This window comes from Thermomyces lanuginosus, assembly GCF_041956635.1.
Source record: "Thermomyces lanuginosus strain ATCC 200065 unplaced genomic scaffold VTN49scaffold_29, whole genome shotgun sequence".
NCBI lineage: Eukaryota > Fungi > Ascomycota > Eurotiomycetes > Eurotiales > Trichocomaceae > Thermomyces > Thermomyces lanuginosus.
In genome coordinates, this window is record NW_027192363.1 from 829,482 (window position 1) to 846,030 (window position 16,549).

Consider the following 16,549-nt stretch of genomic DNA (forward strand, 5'->3'; position numbering starts at 1 on the left):
TAAGCTAGCTATCTTTAGGCTAGCAGATTCTGCACTAATCAGGTTTTGTACTAGTGAAAGTTTGACCGCTGCGCGGAGGCAGCTCAACTGAAGTCAGAGATAAGAGAGTCACGTCCACCTCTGTATGTCCACCTGAGCGGATCTTGTCGTCCATAGTCCATTCAGAGCTTCTGTCCAGCTCCATTTTATAAAGCCCGGTTGCTTCCGAGATATTCCACAACCTACGACGAATTCCGTCATCTAATGATATCCCCGCAGCGATAATCGACAGGCAGAGTGGAATCAGTATGGCTGATAACGGAGAAGGCCCATCCTCGCGGCCCATGCAAATATCACCGCGTCGCTCGCTATCTACTTCTCCAAAACCAGATGCAACACCCCGAGAAGCAAGCATTGCCCGACTAGCCTCTCCGCTTCCATCTTCGTTCCATAGTACTAGCTCTTCGCCAACACGCGCCGGAAGAAGGGCTTTCTCCAATGTGCCTGAGAACCAGAATCTCGCTGGCTTAGAGGCTGGCTCTTCTATGTCTGGTCCTGGGAAATCAGCTCTAGCATCAGCCCTGCAAGACCCTGACAACGCCAATGTGTCTGTTTCCTCGCCGCGCCGGTCACAGGCGCCCAGTGTACAGCAAGCCCCATCTCTGGACTTGAACGCTGATCAACAAGGTTCCTACGATGGGCAGGAAGTAGGTCACGGCATTGAGGATCCAGAAGTAGTCAAGAGACATCTCGTGCAGCCAGAAGGTCGAAGTTCCGGAACTCCGAGTGAGATCGGCACGGGCGATGAGTTTTCTAGTCTTCAGCTTCAAGGAGGAGACATCACCCGAGGGGTGTATCGCTGGACGGAAAGCGCATATGCTCAGTCGTCTAGCTCCCGACGCCATATGCGCAGCAAGAGTTTCCACGCAAGTCGGCCTGAACCGGAAAGCGACTTAGTGAATGCCGGGTCCATCCTTATTCCGGGAGGTTTCCGACGAGACTTCATACGACGGAAATGGGGTGGTTCTTGGAATCGAGGACGGTCCGAAGACCCTGAAGAAGGAGTCCCCCAGCAACCTCGCTTTCTCACAAACAACTTCCTGGAATTTCTCACTCTCTACGGCCATTTCGCCGGAGAAGACCTTGAGGAGGACGATGAAGCCCTCAAACCGGGCGAATACTTTGCACCAGAGACTGCAGAAGAGGAAGAGCCGAGGGAGCCAGACGAACAGACTGCGCTGTTAGGGCCAGAAACCGCAGGGTGGAAGAAGAGGAAGCCAAAAGAGCGAGCTCCGAAGGGCACAAACACGCAAACCGGAGCGGCGCTTCTGCTTCTAAAATCCTTTGTCGGCACGGGTGTGTTGTTTCTCCCGCGCGCATTTCTCAACGGAGGAATGATCTTCAGCAGCATCGTGCTTCTCCTGGTATCTCTCCTGAGTTACTACTGCTTCGTTCTTTTGGTAAATACGCGTTTGAGAATCGACGGCTCATTCGGTGACATTGGCGGAGTGCTGTATGGGAAATGGGCGCGCTCCGTTATCCTGGGCTCGATCGTCTTGAGTCAGTTGGGCTTCGTGTCTGCGTACATTGTCTTCACCTCACAAAATCTACAGGCCTTCATTCTTGCTGTCAGCAAGTGCTTGACATACATTGATATCAAATTCATGGTATTGATGCAGCTTATCATCTTCCTGCCTCTCTCGTTGGTGCGGGACATCAGCAAGCTGGGATTCACAGCATTGGTTGCCGACGTTTTTATTCTGCTGGGGTTGATTTACCTCTTCTACTACGACATCAAGACAATAGTCGACCAAAAGGGTGTATCAGACATTGTCCCGTTCAATCCGTCAACATGGACGTTGTTCATCGGGACTGCCATATTCACTTATGAAGGCATTGGCTTGATTATCCCTATCCAGGAGTCCATGAAAGAACCGCGAAAGTTCCCGAGTGTTCTCGCCATGGTGATGGTCATCGTGACGGCTGTCTTCCTCTCCGCAGGAGCGGTCAGCTATGCCGCTTATGGATCGGCGACGAAGACCGTCGTGATCCTCAACCTGCCACAGGATGACAAGTTTGTGAATGCCGTACAGTTTTTGTACTCTCTAGCCATTCTCTTAAGTACGCCACTGCAGCTGTTTCCAGCTATCCGCATTATGGAAACCGAGCTCTTCACCCGCAGTGGCAAGTACAATCCAGGAATCAAGTGGAAAAAGAACTTTTTCCGATTCATGTTGGTTATGCTTTGCGCATTTGTGGCCTGGGGCGGTGCAGATGACTTGGATAAGTTTGTGTCTTTGGTAGGCAGCTTTGCCTGCGTCCCGTTAGTCTATGTTTATCCGGTAAGTTCTCTCCTGGCAGCGAAGTTCGGCAGTTGCTAACGCACGAATCAGCCGATGCTTCATCTCAAGGCATGTGCCGAAACTCGCATGCAGCGCCTTGCTGACATCACGCTGGCCGTTGTTGGCATGGTTTGCTGTGTTTATACGACAACGTTGACGATTTACAACTGGATTGGTGTCAAAGCGCCCGAAAGCCCTGGATACTGTGATGCATGATCATGCTGTTATGACGATCATCGACTTCTGAGCTTGGTCATAGCCTTTTTATCATGAAATCAACCGGTTTATCAAGAAGAAGAGTTTCTGGTTGGCTATTGAAGCATTGTTTCTATATGATCTCAGCAAGCGTTTCCATGCAAGTGTTCTCGAAGGGAATTGCAGTTGAATGTTTCCATTGAGAGCACCGTTTCATCTTCACAACAACCTCTTTTAACACTGGTGGTCTGAGTCTCATGCTTCTTGAGAGTACAGTATCACAATGATGATGCTATGGCAGAGCGATAGACGCATGTTTTTGAGGTGTATACAGATGTTGAGAGTTTTGCCATAGAAATCTTATCTAGAGTAATCTATCATTTGAATCTATTAATTAATTCTTTGGCTAGAATTGATCGACTGCATGATCTACGCTCCCAGAAATGGAAAGGCAGCGGCGTGCCCCAGAAACTGCGCAAGTGGTCACAACGGATACCGGAATTTTTTTCTTCCACCTTGTAATCCCTCCGTACTGGCCATGAAAAAATACACTCGTTGAAGAATTTCTTAGCCCGTCAACCCGAGCAAAAGAAGACGCCATGGAAACCACTGGGACAGCGGACGCACAGGCAGCGCAGAGACAAGTGCGCCTGCAGCTCACGACCCGCGAGCCCGACCTCGCGCTTCCGGAGGGCACCGGGCCCATCCTCGTGCCAACAGGTTCGTACTTTTTATTTTTCGTCCCGGCATTCGTTTATTTCAATTTCTAGCTCGCGCCTACGAGTACCGCTGTGAATTCGTTGCTGATTAGATTACGATGGAAATTGAATTTCAGGCCTTCGCCGATATGCGCTGTCGACGCTGGTGAACAATCTTCTCGGAAATGAGAAGCCCATTCCTTTGGAGTTCTTGATCAATGGAACGTTCCTGCGGACCTCACTTGACGAGTACCTCACGGCCAATGGGCTCTCCGCCGAGACAACACTTGAAGTCGAGTACGTGCGGGCGCTGATTCCGCCGCTACACGTCGCGTCGTTCTTGCATGATGACTGGGTGAGCGCGGTGGACGTGTTGTCAGCCGCCACGCATGGTGGAGAGGCGCTGGCACCCGGCCAGGAACGCGTCCTGTCCGGAAGCTATGACGGAATGTTGCGCATGTGGAATATGTCCTCACAGACGATCGCCGTGTCGCCATCGGCAGCGGAGGGTGGCCACACGTCGGCGATCAAGGCAGCCAAGGTCATTTCGCCCACGCAGATCGCGTCGGCGAGTCTGGACCGCACCGTACGGGTGTGGCAGTATACTGAGGAAGAAGATGGGTTCTCCGCCACGATTACACCGCAGCTGGACCTGTATGGACACACGTCCGCTGTTAACACCCTTGCGGTCCATGGGCCGTCGAACCGGTTACTCTCCGCGTCTGCGGATAGCTGTGTGGGCTTCTGGACCACGCAAAAGTCAGAAGCGCCGGAAGCGCCGGTGGATGTTCTTGCCCTAAATACGTCCCGGAGTGCAAAACGACGAAAACTGAACTCCACCTCCACTGGCACCCCGCAGCGGGGTCCCCTTGCGATGTTGACTGCGCACAATGGCCCCGTCTCCGCGGCTATCTTTGATGCCCGTGACTCGACGGTCGGCTACTCGACCTCCTGGGATCACACATTGCGGACGTGGGACCTAGTGACGTCGGCACTGGTCGACACGAGAACTACCTCACACGCGCTCCTCTCACTAGAGCACATGCCGGATCTGCATCTGCTGGCTGCAGGTACATCCGCGCGGCACATCACGCTGATTGACCCGCGAGTGTCGGCAACGACGGTCTCCGCAATGACGCTACGCGGGCACACGAATGCGGTCGTGACGCTGGCACGGGATCCGCACAGCAGCTATGGCCTCGTCAGCGGGAGCCACGACGGCACATGTCGGATCTGGGACGTCCGGTCTACAAAGACGGAGAAGGACGGCGTTGTGGGAGAGAGCATCTACACGATCTTCCGCAAGAGTCTCGAGGAGGAGGCTCGCGAGGGAACGAGACGTGTCGGAGGCGAAGGTGTCAAGGTCTTCGGCGTGTGCTGGGACAGCACGGTGGGCATCGTCAGTGGTGGTGAGGATAAGAGAATACAGATCAACCGTGGAGAGGGTGTCATCCCTTCGGCAAAATAGGTTCGAAACGGAACAAAACAAAAAAGGGAGTTTGATAGACGGTTCGGCGAAGCGTGTATTCTTTACTCTAGTCGAGGGAGGCGGATTTTTTTATGATTTGAGGGTTTCGGAATGAACTCTATGGTTTTAGGGGCGTATCTGTAATATACAGGAAAGAAACCCAAGCCGAACAGAACAAAACGCCAATCCAATGCCATAGACCCAGAAATAGAATACAGACATAACATTCAGAGCTTCCGATCGATACGGTTGAGTTTGATAGCAGTTTTGATCTATCATAATTATCAGCATTTTCATGCTCAAAACCTTTCCATCAGACGAGAAGAAACGTACCTGAGTCCTCGTGCGCTGTCCCCGCACAGGCAATCCCATAGCATGTCGCTTGCCACGATACGTGCCCGTGTCCTTCAACCGCTTGATATTATCCAGAATCTCACGCCGCAGATCATTCTCAATCTTCATTTCCGAGAGCGCCGCGGTGAGGTCGAGGACTTGCTTGTTGGCCAGCTCGCCGACTTTGCAAGTGGGATGGATATGGAAGCGGGCCATTAGACGCGCGGAGACGGAAGGGCCTACGCCGAAGAAAGTCTCAAGAGACTTCTGTATATCCAATTCAGTCAGAAGATGCGTATCGAGGTAACGGGTGTTGGGCGGCACATGCCTTGACGAGGTTCCGCTCGGGAAAGTTGACGCCGAGGATGAAGACCTGTGTAGTTTGGTTAGTTGACTGAAGTAGTAACATTCAATCAATGAGCTAAACATACCATCTTGCTGTAGCTTCAATTGAACTGTAATGAGCCGAATTATTTCCGTCGTCTGATGCGCTCTTGGGGAACGATCGACCTTGGGTTTGCTATCAGAAACTGATCCGGATCAACGTTATTCCGTAATCCCGGTTTAGTTGAGTCCAATTGGCCAATCACGGCTCGAGGTCTGGTCTCATCTCTCGAACACCCGTCCAGCACGTTGCGACGTTGTGTTCTGCCAACAGTGCTGGTACTGCTCAATTGAAGTGAAACTGCTCATCATGAATATCCGGAGACTCGTTTTCTCCCTCTTTTTGGTTGTGGCCTTGGGCTTTGCCCTTGTCGCCAACGCGGAGGAAGCTAAACCTCCCCGCGGACCGAAGATCACGAACAAGGCAAGGCGCAAGGGAGCAATTGAGCTGTTGGAAGCAAACTAACTCGTTGTATTTAGGTTTACTTCGATATCGAGAGAGGCGGGAAGCCTCTTGGCCGGATAGTGTTTGGTTTGTACGGCAAGACTGTTCCAAAGGTATGAAGAAGCCACCTTCCCTGCGCATTGTCGATTACAGGCTGACCACTCTGTCAATAGACGGCGGAGAACTTCCGGTTCGTTTTCCATTCTGGTTGGGTACGGACGTAGAAGATATTCTAATCGACAACAGCGCTCTCGCAACTGGTGAGAAAGGCTTTGGATATGAGGGCTCGACCTTCCACCGTGTCATCAAGAATTTCATGATTCAGGGTGGCGACTTTACCCGGGGCGATGGTACGATGCTGTCAAGATCATTGTGATACTTTGCTAAATGTTCCCTGTAGGCACCGGCGGAAAGTCCATCTATGGCGACCGCTTCCCCGACGAGAACTTCAAGATTCGCCACAGCCGGAAGGGTCTTCTGAGTATGTTTTCCTGTCTTAGAGTCATAGTGCTCGCCGCTAATCGTCCCAGGCATGGCCAATGCGGGAAAGGACACCAACGGCTCCCAGTTCTTCATCACCACCACCGTCACCAGCTGGCTGGATGGCCGCCACGTCGTCTTTGGCGAAGTGCTCGAGGGCTACGACGTCGTCGAGCAGATTGAGAACACCCCCACCGGACCGATGGACCGCCCCAAGGAGGAGGTCAAGATTGTCAAGAGCGGCGAGCTGGAAATGGAGAAGCAGGCCGAAGGTAGCACTCATCACGAGGAACTCTAAATCTACAGCTCAACACAATGATGTATTCTAGCTGAGAGCTACTCAGAATATATGTTATGGCTACGCTAATCCGTTGTCTTGTGCATTAAGACGAACCGTTCGCTCCTGAGCAGCCGAATGCCGGCTCATCCTCGTCGATATCGTTCTTCTGGATTTTCGTCGCGGTGGGAGCCGTCGCGGCTGTTGCTCCAAGGGTTATGCGCCGCCATCGGCGCTGGTAAGTCTCCTTAGACTGTGCTCGAAGGCTCCCTTGCCCCATTGTTGTATAGTATATAGTACTTTGCATCTATTACTTGATCTTTCAACACATGACCGTCGGTCATTCAGGATAACTGTGTGATTACAGCATGCTTCTTGCCAACTGCCAAGCATACCTGTATCGTAATCAAACCTGGTTTCTCTCACCGATGTCAGCCTCTTCCTGTAGTCACTCGCCGAATCCAGCACTAGCACGTCCACGCTGGTCTGGCCCAGCCACACTCAGCCCCAAAACCTCCGTTCTGATGCGGCGTTGATTGGTGAACCACGCTGCATGACGCCATGGCCAATCTGTGATCGACGATGCAAACATGACAGATCATGGGTCTCAGATACGACGGAATACCGAAATTACCAGAGATAGCACGGCGTCCATGCGTGGGATTACCAGGCAATTTCATTTCAAACCCCGTTAAATTTCGGTGGCGGAAAAATTTCAGGTCAGGAGTGGCCACTGACCACTCATCGTTTTCCAACTCACGCGTCGTCCCAAAGAAAAAGATCTTTGCTTTTTTGCCCACAACTTCTCGGCTTTAAAAAAAAATTTCGCTCTTCACATTCTATCGCTCTTGCAAACTCTCTACTCCCTTTTCCAGGAGATTTCAAAAAGATCTTTTCTTCCTTCTGTTTTTTCTCTCCTTTCTCTAAACATAGAGTTTAGACCGGAGGAGAGTGATTTGTGCCTCGCTTTTCTCTCATCGCCACCGTCTCGAGAAAGAAGTACGGGCGCGTTGCAGGCAGAATAGACAGAACCCAGGAATCCAAGACGAAAAAGCGTCATATTTGTTTCTGCGTCTTCCTACGTCTTGTCCTTCTTTTCTGCGTCGCTCTCTTGATCACCTCGATCTTGTGCAAGCTTTGATTTCGGCCGTCATTGTTCCTCTAGGATTTTCCGTGGCGACCGACCGCCTCTCTAATCTGAAGTTTCTTTCGACCTTTCGTCCGATCTTCGCCACCCAAAGAATATCCAAGTGTCGTCGTATGTTCGCAGCTGGGCACTGAAATCTCACTGCCCTATTCACTGACTGTCACCGTCTTTTCAGACCAATCGTACCGATTCGTCTAATCTTCCAGCATGGCCGACAGCTTGAAAATTCAGAATCTGTCAATCAATGACTCCAAGCCTCCATCGTCTGTCGATAACTCCAAGAAAGATATTGCTGCCCAGCCTTACGTTCCCCCTCATCGTCGGGGGAAAAAGGATGATGATCAGGAGCGCAAACTGAATGACGCGGCACCTGCCGCTGTGAAGCCTTTCGATGAAAGGTCCTCGAATTGGAAGTCTGATGGGAGGTACGTAGCTCCGGTGAAAACCGCGAGCGATGTTGACTCCGTTTCGTTCAGAAGAAACTTCCGCAACAACTGGAACCGGGATGCGACCAACTGGAACCGTGATATCCCCAATGGTAAACCCAGCTGGAACCCAGACGCCTCAGCACGGCCGGCATTCGACCCAAATGCTTACGGTAACCCAGGACATGGTCCCTATTCAGGAGGTCGTTCGTACGGTGGCAACACTGCGCGCGGCTCTGGAGATGGTCAGTGGCGCGATGGCAAGCACATCCCCGGACCCCCGGATCCCCGTCTGGAGCGAGAGCTGTTCGGTTCCCCCGACGATCCTTCCAAACAGCACACCGGAATCAACTTCGCGAACTACGACGATATCCCCGTCGAAGCCTCTGGTCACAACGTCCCCGAGCCCGTTAGCTCGTTCTCCAACCCTCCCCTGGATGATCACTTGCTTTCGAACATCAAACTGGCTCGCTACACCACACCCACTCCCGTTCAAAAGTACTCCATTCCCATTGTCATGAACGGGCGCGACTTGATGGCTTGCGCTCAAACCGGTTCCGGGAAGACCGGTGGATTCCTCTTTCCCATCCTTTCCCAAGCATTCCAGAATGGTCCTTCCCCGCCGCCGCCTCAGCCCAGTGGTAGCTTCTACCGTCAACGCAAGGCCTACCCGACGTCGCTGATTCTGGCGCCTACGCGAGAGCTGGTGTCGCAAATCTACGATGAGGCCCGCAAGTTCGCCTATCGCTCCTGGGTCCGTCCCTGCGTGGTGTACGGTGGCGCCGACATTGTCGCCCAGTCTCGACAAATTGAACGTGGATGCGATTTGCTCGTTGCCACGCCTGGCCGCTTGGTGGATCTGATGGAGCGTGGCCGTATCTCATTGGCGAACATCAAATACCTGGTACTAGATGAGGCCGATCGCATGTTGGACATGGGTTTTGAGCCTCAAATCCGGCGCATTGTCGAGGGCGAGGATATGCCTCCAGTCGACAAGCGCCAAACTTTGATGTTCTCGGCCACTTTCCCCCGCGACATTCAGCTGCTGGCGCGAGACTTCCTCAAAGACTACGTTTTCCTCTCTGTCGGCCGCGTCGGTTCGACGTCCGAGAATATCACACAGCGCATCGAGTACGTCGAGGACCATGATAAGCGCTCGGTGCTCTTGGATATCCTTCATACCCACGGCACCAACGGCCTGACCCTCATCTTCGTCGAAACCAAGCGCATGGCCGACTCTCTCTGCGACTTCCTTATCAATCAGAACTTCCCAGCCACTGCAATTCACGGAGACCGCACACAGCGTGAGCGCGAACGCGCTCTCGAGTTCTTCCGCAATGGCCGGTGCCCTATCCTGGTCGCTACCGCCGTCGCGGCTCGTGGTCTCGACATTCCTAATGTCACTCACGTCGTCAACTACGACCTTCCGACTGATATTGATGATTATGTGCATCGCATTGGCCGTACCGGTCGTGCTGGTAACACCGGTATCGCCACTGCGTTCTTCAATCGTGGTAACCGGGGCGTGGTGCGTGATCTGATTGATCTGCTCAAGGAAGCCAACCAAGAAGTGCCGTCGTTCCTGGAGACCATTGCTCGGGAGGGTAGTGGCTATGGCGGACGTGGCCGTGGGGGCGGTCGCGGTCGCGGAGCCCATGCTTCACGGGACATGCGTCGCACTGGTGGCGGCATGGGCGGCCCACCGTCGTATTCCAACAACTCAGGATATGGCGGCTACGGCGGTTACGGTGGCCCTCCAGGCTACGGCAACTTCAATGCCGGATACGGCAACCCTTCTGGGCCTCCGGGATCGTCGGCGTGGTGGTAAAAGAACTGTTGTGGTCCTTCGACGAGGTCACCGGATCTGGTTGTCTCTTTTGACCTTGTGGTAACTTTCCAAGGTCCGTCTCGGCAGATACGATCAGATCAGATCATATGTTCCCTCTTGAGTACGCTCGACTTGGGGAGACGACTTTGTCATGACTGCAACGAATTTCCTTGTTAATTTCGTTTTCTTACTCAGTCGACGGGTGTCTGTTTGTTTTGTGCTATCCTGTGTGCCATCTTTGATATTCGTCTAGAAAGCACGCATGCGATGCGTCATGATGGGTTCGATGAGCTCTCTCAAGGTGACTACGGAACTTGCATGGGGAGCTTCTACCCATTTTTTTACCGGCATTGCATGGATATCATAGATAGCGTTGTTGATTTTTCTTGCTTTAATTTTTTTTTTTATTTACTTTCGTCATGACCGCTTTCCTGTCAGATACCCCGACTTACTTGCGACCCTCTTTGTTTTTTCTCTCATTTCGATGCTGGGGACGAAAGAGGGCCACGATTGCACGATTTGTGTCGAGAAAACATGCGGCCTTGAGCACCTGGCTTTTAATGGGGAGTTTTTGACGTGTGTGTGTATGTGTGTGTGGGCTGCATCAATTTGGGAACGCATGTTTTCTGCACCGGTTTTGCTCGCATTTTTTCTTTTCTTCGACGCGGAAAAAAAAGGGGCTCGGATTCGTGCATCAGATAGATTTCATGAGTTGTGGTATCTACGGGCGGGATGTCTCAACAATGTCTGTTTCTTTTGAGGGATTTGTCGTTGAGTTCCTATCGTCTCTCCAAGAGGTTCGACTGCTGGGACGGAGATGGTTATTCTGAATAAAAAAAAAGGTGGATCTTTCTGGGCGATCTGTTTCATTGTATTGTACTCGTAGACCTGGATCGTAACCAACACTGAATTCTGGTGTTTGCCTTATAGCCTACGTTCTCATGATTCTCCTTAGACATCGGCTAATGCCAGTGGGATCATTACTCCATGAGCCTGCTATTGACGGAATTTTGGTCATGACTAGCAGCGTAAATACTGGTTTCTAGATGGCTATTGCCCTACGTCTTCTCCAGTCCATTTACTGCTCTTGATACATTGCTTCTGCATTTTCGTAGAGCCTTCGACATTTACACATGATTTCCAAGTCGTTGGCCCAAGTGAGCTTGTTAAGATGATCGGGCCTTAACACCTTTCGTCCCACCGGTTAACCGTCGACGTATCACCTCTGCCTCCTCATACTGGCCCCGGAAGTTCAGGGTCATACACAGGTTGTCGATGCTTGTGAGTGTCTCGGGGTGATCCGGGCCCAGCACCTTCTCTCGACCTCCCACTGCCCGTCGATGAAGTGGCTCTGCCATTTCATACTGCCCTTGACTTGCAAGTGCAACTGCCAGGCCTTCGACGCTGTCCAGGGTGTAAAAGTGGTCGGGGCCCAATGCTTTCTCTAATCCCTTCAGTGCACGCCGATACATATCCTCCGCGTCCTTATACTTGCCTCGGCGCTGGAGAGCAGTGCTCAGGTTGAGGAGGTTAATAAGGGTGTTTGGATGGGTCGCACCAAACGCCTTTTCGAGTCCCTCTTGTACCCGTCGAAACAGTGGTTCTGCCTTTTCGTGATGTCCTTGATCTTCAAGGGCAACTGCCAGACGTTCAATACTTTCAAGAGCGTCTGGATGGTCGGAACCAAGCACGTTGTCTAGTTCCTCGAGTGCTTGTCGATATATTTCCTCTGCGCTCTTGTACTTGCCTTGATATTGAAGAGCTATGTCTAAGTTGACGCGACTGGCAAGAGTGTCTGGATGGACAGGGCCTAAGACCTTCTCTCGTCCCCCTAGAATCCGTCGATACATTTTCTCTGCCATGTCGTGCTGTCCTTGACTGTCAAGGGTGCGGGCCAGCATGCTGGCGGTGTCTAGGGTGTCTGGATGGTCAGGTCCCAGGACCAGCTCTTTTTCCTCCAGCACTCGTCGGTACATCAACTCTGCCTGATCATGGTACCCTTGATATTCAAGGACATTACCCAAATTGTACACACTGGAAAGGGTGTCCGGATGGTCGGGCTCTAGGACCCTCTGTCGTTCCTCAAGTGCCCATCGATGCATTCTCTCTGCTTCGCGGTAGTGACCCAACATCTCGAAGCTGCTTCCGACTTTGGAAAGAAGGTTCGCCTTCTCTATCTTCGCGGTCGTTTCCCGCTCGAGAATCCACCGGGTGTGTGGAAGGTAATCTATCCATACCGCTCTGTTCCTATGAGAAGGACGTGGAAAAGCCTCTTCGATGCATCGTATGACATCGGTCGTCCACTCTTCAAGTTCCCCTAGCTGGTCTAACCAATTCAGCATTGCAATTCGAACCAGTCGGTGAATATCATATTTTTCTGTCGCTTCTGTTGTCTCTCTTTCGGTAATGAAAGCGTACCCCTTTAGCGTTCCAATGGCATCTTCCACCTCCAGAGCTGAAGTATTTACAGGAAGGATTGACCGTGGGATCGCTTTCTCGCTCAGGAATGACATAAATTTGAGATAATTAGAAGCGAGAGGATCATTATCTTCCAGCTGGCGAAACGAGATGAGTAACGTTGTTGCAATAGCATTCTGCGCCTCCTTATACCGATGGGTATCTTCGAAGTGTCTGCTCAGCAACTCGACCATATACTGGTCACTTGACTGGCACAGCTTAAGATACCGTGTTGTCGACATCTGTTTCTGTGCCATATATGCCGAAGCTTGTCTGATGGCAAGAGGTAAATAACCAAGAACGTCGAGAAGCCTTGCGGTATCCTCCCGGTTGCTCATGAGACGCTTTGACAGATGCGTCTCAAAGAACTTGAAACCCTCATCCTCGCTCATCCCCTCAACATCGAGAATATTAGCCCCTAAAACACCAAGCCCCACCATAAGCTCATGGTTCCGTGACGTAAACAGTAGGGAACCTTGTCGGCTGAACGGGAGATGGTCGACAAGATTCGTGTTGTCAAAAAAAAGGTCGGGGTTATCCGCATTGTCAACAATTAAAAGCCAGTTACCTGAGCTTTCACGGCTTAAAGCCCTATTTACTAGATCCTCCACGTCCACTTTGTCGTCGTTGATCCCATCGATCCCCAGCAATTGACCGATATGCCTGTAGGCGTTTCTGAAGCTGACCGCGTCTATGGCAGGCACCCAAAAGACGGAGCAGTCAGGATGCTTCTCGCGGATCCGAAAGGCAATCTCCAGTGCAATTTGCGTCTTTCCAACCCCCCCCAAGCCCACAATGGCCGTTCGTTGACAGTCATCTGGGTCCGCATTGGGCGGAACATTCGCAAGAAGCTGTTCCATGATTGCTTCTCGACCAACGAAGTTTTTGTTCCTTCCAAATGGCACAGAGAAATGAACGCGACTTGCAGCTGAACTCCGTTCTTCGACGCCAGTGGAACCCTTAGTGAAGAGGCAGTCGACAAACCTCCTGATGGCCCTCTCATTCTCGGCCAAGTAATTTCTGGTGTGTGCCGAGATGGTGCTTGACTTTTCCCAGTCGGACAGAGTTATGTCTTTCAGCCCATGGTCAACGTTGAACCGAAAGTATTGGTCATCATCATATCGTTTATACAAACTGTGAGCGACTCTTTTAGAGGACGTTGCCATATTGCTCAAGGCACTGATGATTGCTTCCGGGGAATCTTTAATGGTAATCACATCTCCAAGTCCTGTGCCAATACTCAAGATCCGCATCTGCCGGCGTTCTGGAAACTGCTCTTGAGCCTCCTGAATGAGGACTTCGCACGGGTTATTGTACCCGAAAGAAGCGTCAACAAAATCGATGCCATCCCGACCAAGATTTATTGATTCGAAGAAACCGACCGCCGCCGACGTGGCTCGTGCAACCTGCCAGATGGTGCACGTCTCAAAGGCAGTCGATGAATCGTAAGATGTCAAAAGGGTCGGAGGCGCATCGACGTTATCTTTCGTGATCGCTAGGACCACCCTATGAAGCATCAGCCAGTTTTCGTAGTTTCTCAGCTGCAGTTGCTGACGTACGTCTTTGTGCAGTTTTCGTTCCGATAAAGCATGTCTTCATGTGGGCATGTCCCAGCAGTCGACTGGCCATTTTCCCGCCTAGCTCTGCAATCTGCTTCCACACAGAAACTCCTGATTACCGATTTCATTGCATTCTCGAGGTTCTTGGCAGAGAATGCTGGAGAGGTCGACATGGAAACGTCCCTGGCAGATCTCGACATGAACTTGGATACTAATTTCCGCCTGAATTTGCTCTGGTTTTCCGGCGTGGACTTCAATGAGAAAGCACTTTTCGCTATGTCTCGGTAGGCTTTTATACACTCTTCGACGGACATGTGCAATCTCCCTAGCATGATCGCAATGATCCTGTACCCTCTTTATTAGCCGAATGCTCACAAGATGGTGCAGAAGTCGAGCGCCACCCTCCAGTGCTTGTGCCTCCAATTAAGTCGAAATGTTCACACGGCCGAGGGACATCTTGAAGGCCGTACTTGTCGCGAATATTCTCCATTATTTTTTCAAGGATCAAAAGACTTGAGAGGCCCCGAATCCCGCCACCATCTTTTACATTGTCAGCGGAAGTACCACGACCTTTAGTAAGCCATGAAGCTCGTACCTAGGGAGAGGATTTTCAGCGGCTGCTGTGATGAATCCATCATGGTTTTGTTGACCTATCTATACACAAAGTAGTATGTACACATATTGGCGGTCTTTAACCAGGTTCTAAGATAGGGTTGAGCTCGATGGTGAGTGACGAGTCGACGAAAGACCCGGAGCTTTTCAACACAGCGCCCAGCAAATGCCCTGTCCATCGGCACGGCTGCCTGCAGCTCCGCATTGGCATGATTCTGCGGGATATAATAAGATCATTGGCACGTGAGATACTCCTGCAGGCGCCTGCAGACTTAAGTGTCAGCTTCATAGCTGCAATCGAAAGCATGGATTCCCTGCCAATCGGCCAGCGATGAGGCGGGGCTTCGATCCGTTAATTCCGACTTTCTCAGCCTCGATGTCAGTCTCCAGTTTGTTCCCTTAGCGCCGGGCTGGCTCTAATCCCTGCACGAACTCGTCCAATGGCCCCAACATCACCAAGTTGACCACCTGTTGTCGAAAGTTTCATGATGGTAAGACGCCTTACTTCTCTATTCTTTCTGCTGTCGCAATTGATGGCATTAAGTAGCCTATTGTAGCCATATTAATACACAATATACCAATACTTGGACGACGAACACTCAATGAGTTCAAACCGGCCGTGGGATGCAGACTAAATATCTACCCTACGGTAAGTTCGTTCTAAGTTCTTTTTTGGGACTTTTCCTTTGTATAAAAAAAATTGATTCACAAATCTGGGAATCGGAGGCGGTTGCCGACATTATGGCCGCGATGCTTAAAGATACGTTCTACCTTCTCCGTCGAAGACCATCTCTGGACTGTGCTTGCGATGCAAAATGAACCGTTTGTTTGTATATCAGCGCTTCATCACTACTGTTGATTGGAAAGTGAAAGCAAAGTAACGCTGAGGTGTTGTAGTCAACAGTTTATTCGAAACTACGATGGAACCGACTTCTACATTGAGATAGCCTTCCTGTCTAGACAGACTCTCCTTGCTCCTTCGCCAGTTTTTGCTTCTTGAGAATCCGGGCCAAGTCATCGACGACGAAGTCGGTGTCGGGATGGTCCGGTCCTAACGTCTCTTCCAGTCCGTCTACTGCTCTTCGATACATTGCCTCTGCCTCCTCGTACTTCTCTTGACATTCAAGGATGAGACCCAAGCCGCTGCAAGTGAAGAGGGTGTCGGGATGGTCGGGTCCTAGCACCTTCTCCTGACCCTCCAGAGCTTGTCGGTACATCGCTTCTGCCTCTTTGTACCGTATCCGACTATAGAGGAAGTTGGCCAGGTTGCCAAGGCTGGCAAGGGTGTTTGGATGGTCAGGTCCTAACACCCTCTCTCGTTCCTCTAGAACCCTTCGATACATTGCTTCCGCCTCTTCGTACTTCCCTTGACTGTCGAGGATTATGGCTATGTTGCTGAGGGTGCCAAGCGTGTCTGGATGGTCGGGGCCGAGAACCTTCTCCTGGCCCTCCAATGCCCGTCGGTACATCGCCTCTGCCTCTTCGTACCTCTCTTGATCGCGAAGGTCGTTACCCAGGCTGTTGAAGTTGCGGAGCGTGTCTGGATGGTCCGGACCCAGCGTCTTCTCCTGTCGTTCTAGCGCCCGTCTATGGACAGCCTCTGCTTCCTTATATTGTCCTTTGCTATAAAGAACGTTACCTAGGCTGTTGACGCTGGCAAGCGTCTCTGGATGGTTGGGACCTAGTACTTTCTCTCGTCTCTCCACTGCTCGTCGATGCATCGTTTCTGCCTCTTCATATTGTCCTTGACAGTTAAGGATGTTACCCATGTTGGTGACGCTGCTGAGGGTGTCTGGATGGTCTGGCCCTAGCGCCTTTTCTCGTCCCTCCAATGCCCGACGATGCATCATTTCTGCCTCCTCGTACCGTCCTTGACGGAGAAGGACGAGGCCCAAATTGTCGAAGCTGCGAAGCGTTTCT

General features: G+C 51.5%; 8 protein-coding genes across 8 annotated transcripts in view; 5 read left to right on the forward strand and 3 right to left on the reverse strand.

The window, feature by feature from the left end:
• Nucleotides 1-287: 287 nt before the first annotated feature.
• On the forward strand, nt 288-2,537 carry VTN49DRAFT_3843 (uncharacterized protein; the record flags this gene model as incomplete). The annotated part of the gene is made up of 2 exons (XM_069411723.1): nt 288-2,321; nt 2,373-2,537. 2 exons carry the CDS (start codon nt 288-290, stop codon nt 2,535-2,537), a joined length of 2,199 nt encoding a protein of 732 aa, XP_069268313.1.
• Nucleotides 2,538-3,115: 578 nt separating this feature from the next.
• Nucleotides 3,116-4,682, forward strand: VTN49DRAFT_3844 (uncharacterized protein; the record flags this gene model as incomplete). The annotated part of the gene is made up of 2 exons (XM_069411724.1): nt 3,116-3,236; nt 3,352-4,682. The coding sequence occupies 2 exons, from the start codon at nt 3,116-3,118 to the stop codon at nt 4,680-4,682; spliced, it is 1,452 nt and encodes a 483-aa protein (XP_069268314.1).
• Nucleotides 4,683-4,909: 227 nt separating this feature from the next.
• Nucleotides 4,910-5,449, reverse strand: VTN49DRAFT_3845 (mitochondrial 37S ribosomal protein uS13m; the record flags this gene model as incomplete). The annotated part of the gene is made up of 4 exons (XM_069411725.1): nt 4,910-4,954; nt 5,016-5,282; nt 5,344-5,388; nt 5,447-5,449. 4 exons carry the CDS (start codon nt 5,447-5,449, stop codon nt 4,910-4,912), a joined length of 360 nt encoding a protein of 119 aa, XP_069268315.1.
• Nucleotides 5,450-5,709: 260 nt separating this feature from the next.
• On the forward strand, nt 5,710-6,843 carry VTN49DRAFT_3846 (uncharacterized protein; the record flags this gene model as incomplete). Its single annotated transcript, XM_069411726.1, has 7 exons — nt 5,710-5,823; nt 5,880-5,957; nt 6,018-6,034; nt 6,091-6,194; nt 6,245-6,325; nt 6,375-6,596; nt 6,713-6,843. 7 exons carry the CDS (start codon nt 5,710-5,712, stop codon nt 6,841-6,843), a joined length of 747 nt encoding a protein of 248 aa, XP_069268316.1.
• A 1,112-nt stretch (nt 6,844-7,955) lies between these two features.
• Nucleotides 7,956-10,001, forward strand: VTN49DRAFT_3847 (uncharacterized protein; the record flags this gene model as incomplete). The annotated part of the gene is made up of 3 exons (XM_069411727.1): nt 7,956-8,173; nt 8,225-8,286; nt 8,356-10,001. The coding sequence occupies 3 exons, from the start codon at nt 7,956-7,958 to the stop codon at nt 9,999-10,001; spliced, it is 1,926 nt and encodes a 641-aa protein (XP_069268317.1).
• A 274-nt stretch (nt 10,002-10,275) lies between these two features.
• VTN49DRAFT_3848 (uncharacterized protein) lies at nt 10,276-10,761 on the forward strand (the record flags this gene model as incomplete). The annotated part of the gene is made up of 2 exons (XM_069411728.1): nt 10,276-10,302; nt 10,369-10,761. The coding sequence occupies 2 exons, from the start codon at nt 10,276-10,278 to the stop codon at nt 10,759-10,761; spliced, it is 420 nt and encodes a 139-aa protein (XP_069268318.1).
• A 406-nt stretch (nt 10,762-11,167) lies between these two features.
• Nucleotides 11,168-14,655, reverse strand: VTN49DRAFT_3849 (uncharacterized protein; the record flags this gene model as incomplete). The annotated part of the gene is made up of 4 exons (XM_069411729.1): nt 11,168-13,964; nt 14,018-14,362; nt 14,419-14,557; nt 14,613-14,655. 4 exons carry the CDS (start codon nt 14,653-14,655, stop codon nt 11,168-11,170), a joined length of 3,324 nt encoding a protein of 1,107 aa, XP_069268319.1.
• Nucleotides 14,656-15,585: 930 nt separating this feature from the next.
• Nucleotides 15,586-16,549, reverse strand: part of VTN49DRAFT_3850 (uncharacterized protein) — a gene marked incomplete at both ends in the record, with an annotated part of 4,653 nt that continues 3,689 nt past the window's right edge. The window contains one exon of the mRNA XM_069411731.1: nt 15,586-16,499. Within this exon, the coding sequence (XP_069268320.1) occupies nt 15,586-16,499 (914 nt within the window). The remainder of the gene's footprint in view (nt 16,500-16,549) is intronic.